This window comes from Balaenoptera physalus, assembly GCF_965194825.1.
Source record: "Balaenoptera physalus genome assembly, chromosome: 10".
Classification (NCBI taxonomy): Eukaryota; Metazoa; Chordata; class Mammalia; order Artiodactyla; family Balaenopteridae; genus Balaenoptera; species Balaenoptera physalus.
The window spans coordinates 80,039,539-80,053,100 of NC_138889.1; the positions used below are offsets into that span (position 1 = coordinate 80,039,539).

Here is a 13,562-nt window from a genome sequence, read left to right on the forward strand (position 1 = left end):
CTGAGAAATCTCTCAAGCACATGTTAAAAAATTAGAAAGCTATTAGTGGTGTTCATTTAAGCCACTGATATTGGTTTTTTTTTTAATATATTTATTTTATTTATTTTTATTTTTGGCTGCGTTGGGTCTTCGTTGCTTCAGGCAGGCTTTCTCTAGCTGCGGCGAGCGGAGGCTACTCTTCATTGCGGTGCATGGGCTTCTAATTGAGGTAGCTTCTCTTGTTGCGGAGCACGGGCTCTAAGCGTGGGGGCTTCAGCAGTTGTGGCTCATGGGGCCTAGAGCACAGGCTCAGTAGTTGTGGTGCACAGGCTTAGTTGCTCCGCGGCATGTGGGACCAGGGATCGAACCCGTGTCTCCTGCACTGGCAGGCGGATTCTTAACCACTGTGCCACCAGGGAAGCCCGAGCCACTGATATTGTTTAAGCACCATTTTTCTGTCAGGCAATAGACATATCCTAACAGAGACAGATTCTAATTTATAAGTTCATATCTACTCTACTCATCTACTAAATTCTCAAAAATTTTCTATAAAATACATTACAAGGAAAGGTTTGAGGCAAGACACATATGCTGTTCCTCATAGTTATGTTCGTAGCACTTAGCATAGTGGCTGGCGTAAAATAGAAATTCAATAAATATGAATAAATTAATAAATAAAAATATTAAAAGAAATTGGTGACAGGATGTGTGAATGGACATATTAAATGATATTTAAAAGAAGCACAGGATAGCTTAGTTGTTTCCATTTTATGTCTGTTTTATGATTTCAGCTGCCATATATCACCTAACGTTTAATCATGTTTGAGTACAAGTTACATATGCACATATCTTGAAATTTTTTCTTCTTTTTATTTAGTTCAATAAAACTAGTCAACTTATTGAAATGAAACTAACTTTAGGTTTTATTATATTCTTGTTCAGTTTAAGGACAACAGTCTTTATATCTTCTCTCTTTGCTTCAAAACTTCTCAGTAAGACAGAAGTAAGACAGCTGTGTGTCTGTTGCCTACAACATTGGGAAGATTTATTTTCCTTACCCATTAACTGTCATATCAGATAAATAGGCTGAGAGCTTATCCATGATAAATGTACTCTGTTTAATGCAATGAGACAGTCTCTTAATTTGAGCACCTAGCATAGTGTCAGCAAAATCCCCTCTGCTGATTTAATTAGCAAGAGCTCAATGTTAATTAATTTGCATTTAAACATTGGAGTCTCACAGATGAAAAATATATATAATCCACTTGCAAAATGAAAAAAAGTCCAGTAATACAGTTTGCATGGTTTTTAAGAGTGTGTAAATGTGTCAAACAGTTAATGAATTATTCAACACTGTACATTCTTGGAAGATATACAGATTTGAATAAGCCTCTCAAATTTGACTTTCATACCATCTTACATGATTTTATCCCAAGTTGTTTTTATTGAATAGTGTTCATTAGAAAGAAGTATTCATCAGTTTACCATATTTTGCAAATGAAGAAACTTACAATATTTATTTGTCAGGAATTCTTAGTGTAGTTTTTGTTCTAGAAGTCCTTCTATTGATAAAGATTTTTAAAACTAATTCATTTTACTGCCCTATATAAGGTAAGCAAAACATAAGTGGAAATCTCCTCATTTTGATTGTGCTTTTATCCAGAAGCTACTTGTCAAACAATTACATAGAGCCCAATTTCAAATATGTGTCAACACTCTAAGCTATTTTAGTATGCCTCACTTTTGAGCTCCTGGCTTAGACAAAGCTCAGTAAGAAAGAATGCTGGGTGTACAAAACTTTACTTTATCAAATTTTTTTTCAGAATGACAGAAAGCATCTCTTATTCTTTATACTGGCAAAGTGATATTGGGATGTATTTGGATGGTTCTAGCCATTCAATGCCAGGAAGAAAGGTTTTTGTTCTGCTTTTGTTTTTAATTTTGCTTGAAAAAAAAATTAAAGAAGGACAACCTCGAAATAACTGTGTTTAAGTACGTAAAGAGCTGTCACATCTCAGAGGATAGAGATGTACTCTCACATCAAAGGATCTGGAAAGCAATGCACCAAGGGGTTTGCAATGGATGTCTCCAGGTAGGAAGAATTTGGGGTGTCTCCTTGCTTTTTCTTTTTGTGTATCTACATTTTCTGCAATATACATGTTTTGTCTTTTGGAATAATATAGGTTTTCAAAAAGGCATAATCAGAGAATTCTAGAGCTAAAGGGTTGAGGAAGAATAAGTGAGTGTCTAAGAGGTACTATTTCAGAGCACAAGATCTCAGTATATTTTACCCTCAAATCCTCCTTGGTGATTATATCTCTGTGTTGGTTGCCATTTCTAAGTCGACTATTAAAAGGTCAACTGGTAGTGTATATATGTCAATGCTACTCTCTCACTTCGTCCCAGCTTACCCTTCCCCCTCCCTGTGTCCTCAAGTCCATTCTCTATGTCTGCGTCTTTATTCCTGTCCTGCTCCTAGGTTCATCAGAACCTTTTTTTTTTTTTTTACATTCCATATATATGTGTTAGCCCATATTCTACCAAATGTAAAATAGATAGCTAGTGGGAAGCAGCTGCATAGCACAGGGAGATCAGCTTGGTGCTTTGTGACCACCTAGAGGGGTGGGCTAGGGAGAGTGGGAGGGAGACACAAGAGGGAGGGGATATAGGGATACATATATACATGTAGCTGATTCACTTTGTTATACAGCAGAAACTAACACAACATTGTAAAGTGATTATACTCCAATAAAGATGTTAAAAAAATAAAAAAATTTAAAAGGTCAACTGGAACCAGTTAATGTCATAGTCTATCCTGGTGTAGAACATGGACCTGTGGGGAATCAGTACTAAAAACTAGGAGCAGGAATTCAGAGATATCTTCAAGAAAGAAGATACATCTGGGAGGGTGAAGATGGTTTAAGATGGGAAATAAGCAAATGATAAACTTTGTCCACTTAGTTTGGCTGAATTCAAGAGTTTCAAGGAAAGTCAATCCAGTGTACTTAACACTAGCCCAATGCTGTAATACTCCAATTTACTTTATTTTAATTTTGGAATTCACTTTCTTGCAGTAGTTTAAGGTCCCTATTAGGAACACTAACTCACTTTGTATAATGAAAGAATTTATTGTATAAGGGCTATATGAAGCAATGTTATGAAGTTATGAGGTAGCAGGTAACAGATTGATAATCTATGGGTTCAGTGTTTTGGTTCTGACTCTACTACTATAGTAAGGTATACAGCATAAATTTTCTTAAATGTCATTATCTATTATTTATCAGTAAATTTACAAGATGGAAATATAAAGACCATCTATTTCTTTAATCATGAGGAAGTGGAAAAGGAATATTTGAAGCTAGCCCAAATTCTTCCCATAGATTTATGGTTGACAGGTAGTGAGGATGTGAGAGCAGCTGAGAAGGCTGACCACATACGGCCATTTCTCTGATTTGATCAAGGGGGCCTAGGACAATAATGGCATGAAGAGCACTGAGTGTGCGTTCATAGAATCCTCTGTGGCCAGCTCTAGGCCATCTTCCATCCTTGGTTACTGGCCTTATTCTACAATTGGCAGAATAACATGTAAGCAAACCTCCTTAAAAGATACTCACTGTATCTAGATTATATGTTCCTACAGATACAAGATATTACTATGTCAATTCAAAATTAAAGCAAACACATAATCAATCAAACAAGCTGAAATTTCTTAGCTGTTAAGAAATGGTTTACTCTGTCCCCTTATTCTCTGCTCTGCATGGGCTCAGTTTCTTCTTATATAGCGGTTTGGACCCGTATTAGAGGGTTTATGTTGAGAGAGATAGTACATCATTTGATGAAGGTCCAGACACTGGAACCAGATTGCTCTGTTTGAATCTTTAGCCCTGTCTTTTACTCTAAGACTGGAAAGTAACTTAACCTCGTCATGTTTCAGTTCCTCATCCCTCAGATGGAGAAAATAATAGTATTTACTCTATGCATATATGTGTATATATATAATGTATGTATATTTTTATAGAAAATTTAGGACAGCAGATTTCACGCAGAAGGTACTGTGCGTTAGTGTTGCAAGGATCTTTGTCCAGGATCCCTATGATTCATTCTTAAATATGAATAAACTTTATTCCTTTGCAGATATTCTGTTATGAGAACGTGAACACTAGTTTCATTCTGTATTTTTACTTTCTTTCATTTTTATTCATTTCAATTTGACCTAGCTTCCACCTCTTCCCATACCCTCATCTCTCACCAGCCCCACCAGTGATCACTCTGGTCCCCTAGCTGAAATTCTGGTGCAACATCCATATGTCCTCCAGTACCTGAAATATATGTAAGCTGCTCTTTATATTTAATCCTCAAGTCTTGTGCCAAAATTGACATTCATTTATGATTGTTCACCTGCAAAGAAAACCACTAGTCTCTACCCATTCTGTAATGATACATCTGATATGTTGCTCTCTAGGTGGTTAAAGGTGAATAAATATCTTAATTTCTCTTGATCAAGCAGAGAGCCCTCAGTAACCTAAGAGCTGTTGCAGCAGCAGCTTTTCCACAGTTGTTTAGGTCTCATAATTGAAGTTACTAAACTCAAACTACCTCCATATTAGGAAATAAATTGTGCTCCAATATTTTGAGCTCCTTGATAAATGGGCAGTGGTAATAGAAGAGTCCTTATTAGCACTTAGCCTATTGACAGACCATATTTTGTACTTAAAAAATATTTAAGTACCAGAACTGTAGAATACAAAACACACTGATTTGAAAGGGAGCTGGATGAAGTGGTTCAAATACTGTTTATTTTGACGCTCCTCTTTGTTTTATAGGCACGGTTATAGGTGTGGAAAACAGAAGTTATAATAGCTGGTCTTTTCCTTTGTGGAATTCACTGCTTAGATTCATTCAACTTTCTAAAACTCACTCACAACACAGAAACACAGCACTATCACAAAACATCCTGACAAGGGTATGAAGCTTGTTGCACTTTGTGAACATGGGAAGAAAATGTCACTATTTCATTATTTACCTCCCATGATACCAACCAAGGTCAAAGATCAGTCTTTTATGAATGCTCTACTATACACTTTTCTCCATAAATCCTGAGTTCCTCCGATTACTTCTTATCAAATAAATGCTTCAATTATCATCAAAATCTTCAAGGAGCTATGAATGCAATAAAGCATTTCCTTTTGGACAAATTATTTTATTTTTGGATAAAAGGAATTCCAGATCTTGCAGGGCTTTGAAAAAATCATAAGGTTTATTGAAATTAGACCAGATTTTTCTGACGCATGTTTTCAAGGAAATTGAAGATATTCCTGGAAAAAGCATTTCTGAATCAAATAATTTCAGAAACACTACATGCCATGCCCCTACCTTGGAGCTTGAGAGCGAACTTAGACATAAAACATCTGAGAAGAGTTTTAATAAAGAAACGTGTGTAAGATGAATTAGCCAAATGATTCTCAAGCTTACCGGAGCACAGAACTCCCTTTATTCCTTTCCGCTTGTTTGTAGCTTGAGTACCACTGATATTTTGAGAATCATCTTGCTGAACTTATATTAATTCTATGAAACTCAAATGCTGAGAAGATACATTTTACTTTTTCATAATACCCATAGAGGATTCTAGGGTGAACGTTTAGATTCTAAAATAATCTCTAGTATTTAGTACTAGGAATGCTTACTGGCTTGGCTCCTACATAAAATATAAAGAAGATTTTTAAAATTATTTTCAATATTTAATTATGCCCCTCTGTGTGAAGAGTGTTGTCACTGTGTAGTCTGAATGCTAAAACATCACAAGGGGGGTGTAACCATGAGTAAAGAAGTGAAAAACAGGAAAAGAACATAAAAAGACTTTTTTTTCTTCAGATCATCGATTCACTTGACTTTCATACCTTGAAAGACAGTAGGAGCACCACAGTGAATACTATCTTTGAAAAAACAAAAACTGTTTCAAACAATCTGTACATCCAGTGAAACTGTGTTTGACCGGGTCTGTCCAAATGCTATCAGCTAGGATCCAAGACTGAGGCTTACTTGTGAGTCAATAGCCAGTGTCAGGTCCAGATTAATTTTTATTGCTGTGAGCTTCTTGAGTCTTCATTTTAAGTCTCACTGCATCATTTAAACCAACAGAGACAACTTCTCTAACTTACTTTAAAAATTTATCTTATTTCTACAATTCATAATATGTTGTATTCATCACCCTCTTTTCTATTCAAATGGTAAATATCCTGTTCCTTTCAAATTGAGAAACAACAAACAAACTTCTGGCTTTCTGTGTTCCTAGTCTCTGCTGGAAAGGACTTCTCAAGGGTCATTGAGAAAGCCTTTTTGGATAACATAGTCAATAATCAAATAAAAATACGAGGAGGAAAAGTTGCTATGGTGACTCCTGTTCTTTTGATTGTCACATGGACCTATCTCAGCCTGTTTTTCTCCTGCTCACAAAAGGAAGGTAAAACTTTGACATTGTATTCTAAAATAATATTGCTAGTTAAATATTAGATGGTGCTAAAGACTTAAGAATACATTTTAATGGCTGAAGACAAAAACTAGCCGTTTGTGATAGTCATGGTAAAGAGAAGAGAAAAGAATTGGTAGCACAAAAGATTCAAAATGCAAGTTCTTTTATTTATGAACAATTCTAAACTTTCCCTTTATTTTTTTTCCACCAGGAATACTTCTGCTGCCAGTTAGACTATAAAAGAACAGAAAAAAAGCTTTGTTCCAATGGTAACAAGTAAAACAGACAAACGAAAATAAAAACCATACTTTTCTACGAAGGTACAGCAGAGTGGTGGATTTAAGAAGCAAAATAAACTGAATTCCATAGAGAAACAAACCCTTCAGAGAGGAGGAGGGCAGCTGCCACCTCCATCTGGGGGTCATTGCTAAGTTTGGCTTCAGACTCCGATGCCAGGACTGAGGACAGGGCAGGCCAGTGGAATGGACTATAGGTTGGAAGAACTCCAACTCAGCTAAGCAATTATACCTCTCCACCCAGCCCACTCTCGTGTTTAACTAAGAAACCTGGTAAAAAAGCCTGCTATGTAAAGAGAAGTCACCTAGTCTTGGGCATTCTCCAAATGACTGGATTCAAGGACTTTGTGAGATCAAAAGCAGTAATGAAGCAAACCTATCTGAAACTTCAGTCAAGTCTTCCAGCTCAAATGCAGACAATCATATAAAGCTAGCAGAACAGAGCAGAGATCAGAATAGAGTCAAGAAATCGATTCATACTTGTATAACCCATTGGTTTCAACAAAAGTGCCAATGCGATTCAAAAGGGAAAGAAAATCTTCTTGAAGAAATGTTGCAACAACTTGACATCTATATGGAAAAAAATGAACTGACCTCTATCATACACCAAACACAAAAAATGAAGTTGAGACAGAGCATACCCTTAATGGAAAAGTTAAAATTATATAACTTCTAAAAGAAAGATAGGTGATATAGCAGGCTGCTTCTAACTCGGCATCCCTTACCATTGTCACACTTGCCGTGGGATAGACTTTGCAAGCGTGTCCCCAAAACTTTAGCCTCACCTTTCTCCAAGGAGAACATTCAGAGGACCAGAATATTGGCCTTGGGGCTCTTGAAAGCCAGGAGAGAAGAGACATTCGTGTCATTCCATGAGGTGGCTGTGGACTTCACCCAGGAAGAGTGGCAGCTGTTAAGTCATGCTCAGAGGACCTGTACAGGGAAGAGATGCTGCAAAACTACAGCAACCTAGTCTCCTTGGGAATTTCATTTTCCAAACCAACACTTGTCATTCTGCTAGAGTACGGAGAAGAGCCCTGGAAAGAGGAGAGAGGACAGCAGCCCAGCCCCTGTTCAGCAGATCCAAAGCCAGAAGTTCCACCCTATTCCTCCTCCGTTCTGGTCTTCTGTGGTCAGCAATTACATCAACACGTGCTGCATGACCATCACCTTCCGATCTGTCCAGGCTTGTTTGCAGGAACCCCCCAAAGAGCAGATCTCTGCCCAGCAGGTCAGAAGCAGCAGCTGCAGCTATTCTCTTACGAAAGCTTCTGGGGCGACAGAGTGGAAGGTGAAGACAGAGAAGGTGGCTCCAAATCTTTGTTTGGGAGGACAAGGGAGAGAGTTACTTCAAGAACTTTCTCCAGCCCATCTGAAGAACAGCTATTAAGCTCAAGGGAAAGCAAGACAGTGATGGAAACAAGGTTCAGCTCATCTGGGAAGCCAAAACCTTTAGAATCAGACAAAGCATTAAAGTGGGTAGAAATCTCAGGATTTGAGGCAGTCATTTGTGGAAATTGTGGGCTCGGCTTTAACCAGAAATCGACTCTCTTTAGTCGTCAGAGGACTCTCTTAGGAGGAAAGCCTTGTTTCTGCAGTGAGTGTGGCCGAAGCTTTAGCTATAAATCAACTCTCATCACATACAAGAGATCACACACGGGGGAGAAGCCTTACCTCTGCAGAGAGTGTGGGCAAACCTTCAGCCAGAAGTCAAACCTAGTCACACACAAGATGGCACACTCTGGGGAAAAGCCCTTTGCATGTGAGGCTTGTGGGCGAAGCTTTAGCCAGAAGTCAATTCTCATCAGACACCTTCGAACACACTCAGGGGAGAAGCCCCTTGTGTGCCAGGAGTGTGGGCGAGGCTTCAGGAATAAGTCAAACCTTATCACACACCAGAGGACCCACTCCTGGGAGAAGCCTTATGTCTGCAGGGACTGTGGGAGGCTTTTTCGAGATAAATCCACTCTCAGCAACCGCCAGAGGATTCCTTCAGGGGAGAATCCTCATTTGTGCAATGAGTGTGGCTGGAGCTTTAGTCAGAAGTCATATCTTGTTAAACACAAGAGGACACACTCAGGAGAGAAGCCTTTTGTGTGTCGGGAGTGTGGGTGAGGCTTCAGTGATAAGTCAAACCTTACCACACACAGAGGACACACTCAGGAGAGAAGCGTTACGTGTGCTAGGAATGTGGGTGAGAATTTAGGCCTAAGTCTACTCTCATTGCACACCAGAGGACACACTCAGGAGAGAAGCCTTTTGTGTGTGGGGAATGAGGGCAAGGCTTTCGACAGAAGTCACAACTCATCAGTCATCAGAGGACACGCTCTGGGAAGAAGGCTTATGTTTGCACTGAGTGTGGACAAGGTTTTAGCCAGAAAGCAAATCTAGTCAGACACAAGCTGACCCACTCCAGGGAGAAGTCCTTTGAGTGCACTGAGTGTGGGCGAGGCTTTGGCCAGAAGGCAGCCCTCCTAAGACATCAGAGGGCACACTCACGGGAGAAGCCCTATGTATGCAGGGAGTGTGAGCGGGGCTTCACTGATAAGGCGACCCTCAGCACTCATCAGAGGACACACTCGGGGGAGAAGGCTTATATTTGCAGTAAGTGTGGGGAAGGCTTTCGGCTGAAATCACTCCTCATTAGACACAGGAGGACTCACTCGTTGTAGAAAAGTTTCATGCCCAGGGAATGTAGACGAGGCTTTAGCAATAAATCACACCCCATCAAGCAAGAAAGGACAACTTTAGGGGGAATCTTACGTGGACAACGAGTGGTCTTCAGAGATAAGAACTTTCACCAGAAGATAGGAGAAGACCTACATGTATAAAGCAGTGGTTCTCGGCTAGAAGCAACTTTATCCCTTAGGTAACATTGGTGATGTTTAAAGATACTTTTAGGTAATCACAACTGGGAGACTGCTACTGGCATCTACTGGGTAGAGGCCGAGGCTGCTGCTAAGCATTTTACACTTCAAAGGACAGCTCCCCACAACAAAGAACTATCCGACCCTAAAACACTTGGCCCCTCTAAGGCTAGCTCTGGCTCCAGGGCCACCCATTGGCTTGGCGGAAGGTTTCTTAGACTGTGCTTCAGCTGAGAGCCTTCCTCCCCAGCCTTCTTCCTTCCCCTTCTCCCCCATATCTAGATCTGAGGCCTCTCCTTGCCTTCTCCGTCTCCCTTTCCATTTTTTTTCCTCAAATATGATTTTCCCAAAAGTGTCTTGAACATCTAATCCTATCTGCTTTCTCAGAAAACTCCAACTGAAACAATTACAAAGAAAAAAATGGTAAATAGTAATTTTATAGTGAAGCAACTTGGCCTGTATCACCTTAACAAAGTTAGCCACAGTCCTCCTACTAGGATTCATTAGAAAGGACACCATGTCATTTTTTTTTTTTAATATTCCTGCCAAAGAATGTGTAACCTAAATATTGCCATAAGAATTAGACAAACAACACAACACTGTAAATCAACTATACTTCAATAAAAAGACATTTGTTTTTAAAAAATTTCCACACAAAAATGAAATAGACAAACAGAAATTTTAAAATATTCTATGAAACTACTGCCCTGCAAAAATATCAAGGCCAGGAAAGACAAAGAAAGGTTGATAAACTGCTTTATATTTTAGGCAACTACAGACACATGAACACTTAACACAATGCTTGGTATATGATTGGATCGTGGACAGAAAAACATGTAGTTACAAAAGACTATGGATTAGAGAATAGTGTTTAATCAATATTGGGTCAGTGATAAATGCAGTGTAGGGTGGTCATGGAAGTCATGCCCTCAGTCTGGAAGTGCACAGGTGAGTTTTTAGAGGTAAAGGGGCCCAGTGACTCCAGCATATTCACAAATTGCTCAGAAAAAAATGGTCTCAAAGTGTTCATAGAAAACAAAATGTATATAAAATATAAATACATTTTCCAGGAGGAAGGGAGGAGAGAGAGCGAGCGATCAGAGAGAGAGAGAGAGAACAAATGGAACAAATATAAACCATTGGTTAAGTCCAATTAAAAGGTATACAATAATGCCTTCTACTTTTCTTACAATTTTCCTCTACGTGTTTTATTATACCAAAATAAAAATATTAGCACAAAATAAAAAGGAAGGGAGGAAGGAAAGAAGGAAGGAAGAGTAAGGACGAAAGAAAGAAAGGAAGGAAGCTCTTGTGTTGTTAGGTTGGTTGGTAGTTGGAGTACTAATCACAGTTAAAATTGGACTCGCAACACAGCCCAGAATAACTCAACTCCTGCAGAAATTAGAAAGATTAGCTCATATCCTGACTGTCAGATAAAAGAAAGGGCTTGCACTCTCTTGAAATATCCATACAATAGTCTCTAACTGTTCTTTTAAAATACACAGTGTTCTGAATATAATTAAAAATTAACAGATATAGAATAAAGTAGGAAAAATGTAACCTTATTCAAAAGAAAATAATAGAAGTAGACCAAAAGATCACCCAGTTATTGGAAATGGCAGCAAGGGCTTTAAATCAATTATTATAACTAATTTAAAGAATTTGAGGGGGGGAAGGATATTTCAAAAGGAAAATCAGAACTCCAAGAAAAGAACCAAACATGAATACTAATATTAAAATATGCAACATCTGAATTTTTTTCTCCAAATTTGCCAATGCAGTAAAATTAACTGTCATTTTTCTTCCATTTCTTTCTGAAATAACTTTCATGGAGATTCAAATGAGTGATTTAAATGAACCCAAAAATAACATTAGAAGGGAGTTGTTGCTTTGAAAGTTACTCATCACCTCATTCTTTAGAACTGGGAAAACCAGTCACTAAACCCTGATCTAGTCAACAATATTATGAAGAGGCACTAAATTTAAAATTTTTTCTCATATTTTGGACTCTAAATAAAAATTACACTACTGAACTCTGCCACTTGCTTCCAAAGCAGATGTGCTTCTGTGATTCTTATTTAGAAATGTTTTTAGTTCCAAATTTTTTTTTTTTTTTTTTTTTAATTTATTTATTTATTTATTTATTTTTGGCTGTGTTGGGTCTTCGTTTCTGTGTGAGGGCTTTCTCTAGTTGCGGTGAGCGGGGGCCACTCTTCATCGCGGTGCGCGGGCCTCTCACTGTCGCGGCCTCTCTTGTTGCGGAGCACAGGCTCCAGACGTGCAGGCTCAGTAATTGTGGCTCACGGGCCTAGTTGCTCCGTGGCATGTGGGATCTTCCCAGACCAGGGCTCGAACCCGTGTCCCCTGCATTAGCAGGCAGATTCTCAACCACTGCGCCACCAGGGAAGCCCCTTTAGTTCCAAATTTTAAACAGGATATTTGCTTTGTCTTAAGGCGCTTGCCTAAGTAGTTTTCTTTTTCATAAATAATTTTTCTTTTAAACTTACATCATCTTCTAGCTTGGGCAAGAATCTTCTGCCTCTCTTTTTCTGTCTCTCTTTTCTCTGTATCTGTCTGTCTCTTTCTCTCTCTCTAATGTATTTAGACCAACCCTCTCTCCTAATTTAGTAAATATAACATCTTAGTTCTTGCAACTTCAATTTCAAATAAGCAATAAACCACTATAAATTTTCATGGTTGACCCATTCTCATTAATCAGTATTCCCATATTAAATTAATTATGAAAACATTAAACTGGCTAGATGTGATCCACTTATTATTGGGATTAAAATGAGTGAAATTTCTAGGGAATTATTAGCATTTATTATAGAAACTGACCCTGCAATAGATATAATATGATCAAGATGTTTTGGGCAACTATGATTTATGTTCCTTTTCTAGCTTTCTTTGACATCAGAGAATGATCTGAATCAGTCTCAGTTCACTGTGTTAGTGTAAAACAAATAACATTTATTGGTTCGGGGTTATTAAAATTTATGTTTCCCCTTTTGGCAGTGTGAGCTTATTTGACTTTACTATATGACTTTATTTTTTGTATATCTCAAATAAAACTTTTTAGGCAAAGGATTTTACTTGTGATTTCACACACACACACACCCCCCACAAAATCTACAATTTCATATAAGATTCCTGTTAAGAATACTTTCCTTGGAAAAGTTTGGCACTAAATGAGCAGCAAATACTTAAGAACTTACAAGCTTTATGTAATAATTCAACACGTGCAATCTTGGGTCATTCTACGATCTCTGCTCAAGTGCAAACACACAATGCCTTAGGAGTCTAACATTTGGAATTAAAATCAAAATGTGAGAGGAGTGAGCCATAGGTGGTGCTAATCTGGAGTTGTTGTGAGAAGTGGGTAGTAAGTTTGTTCACAATATCTGCTTGTCAAACTTTTCTCTCTGGAGTCTCCTCCAGCAAGAGCAGAAGGAATCTGGGTAGAGGAATTTCTTTCTAGACATTTGGCCCCCAGATAAACGTTTCAATGGATTCCTCATCTGTAAAATCTAGTTTAAGGGACAAGATCCTCTGTCAACTTCAAGATGCCAGCTATGATATACAATGGTAGGGAGGCCATAGGAAAATATTTAGAATAATTAAGGCAAGCTGCCTTTCTGGGATGGGGGAGTATAAATTGATAGATTTGGATATTGATGGATTCAGTTACCTCCTACTTCTCTCACCTTCTTAAACCCAGATAACTTAATCATAATTGCTGTTTCTATGCAGTACCTTGGCAAACAAAGACAAATAAACTGCCATAGTAGTAAAAACAATCTTCAAAATACAGTGGGAACAGCCAAAGGAAAAAAAAAAAAAAAAGACCCAACACAGCCAAAAATTTTAAAAAAATAAAAAAATACAGTGGGAAGATTCATAGGAATCATCTTGGTTCAAATTTTGGCTCTATTTTTAATTTGCTCCACGAGG

The 13,562-nt window shown here is 38.2% G+C and overlaps 1 protein-coding gene across 1 annotated transcript in view; it reads left to right on the forward strand.

Moving 5' to 3' along the window:
* Positions 1–337: 337 nt before the first annotated feature.
* Positions 338–13,562, forward strand: part of LOC309667758 (zinc finger protein 133-like) — a 141,037-nt gene continuing 127,812 nt past the window's right edge. Inside the window, exon 1 of the mRNA XM_082476691.1 lies at positions 338–12,027. Within this exon, the coding sequence (XP_082332817.1) occupies positions 7,693–8,859 (1,167 nt within the window). The 5' untranslated portion in view covers positions 338–7,692 and the 3' untranslated portion in view covers positions 8,860–12,027. The remainder of the gene's footprint in view (positions 12,028–13,562) is intronic.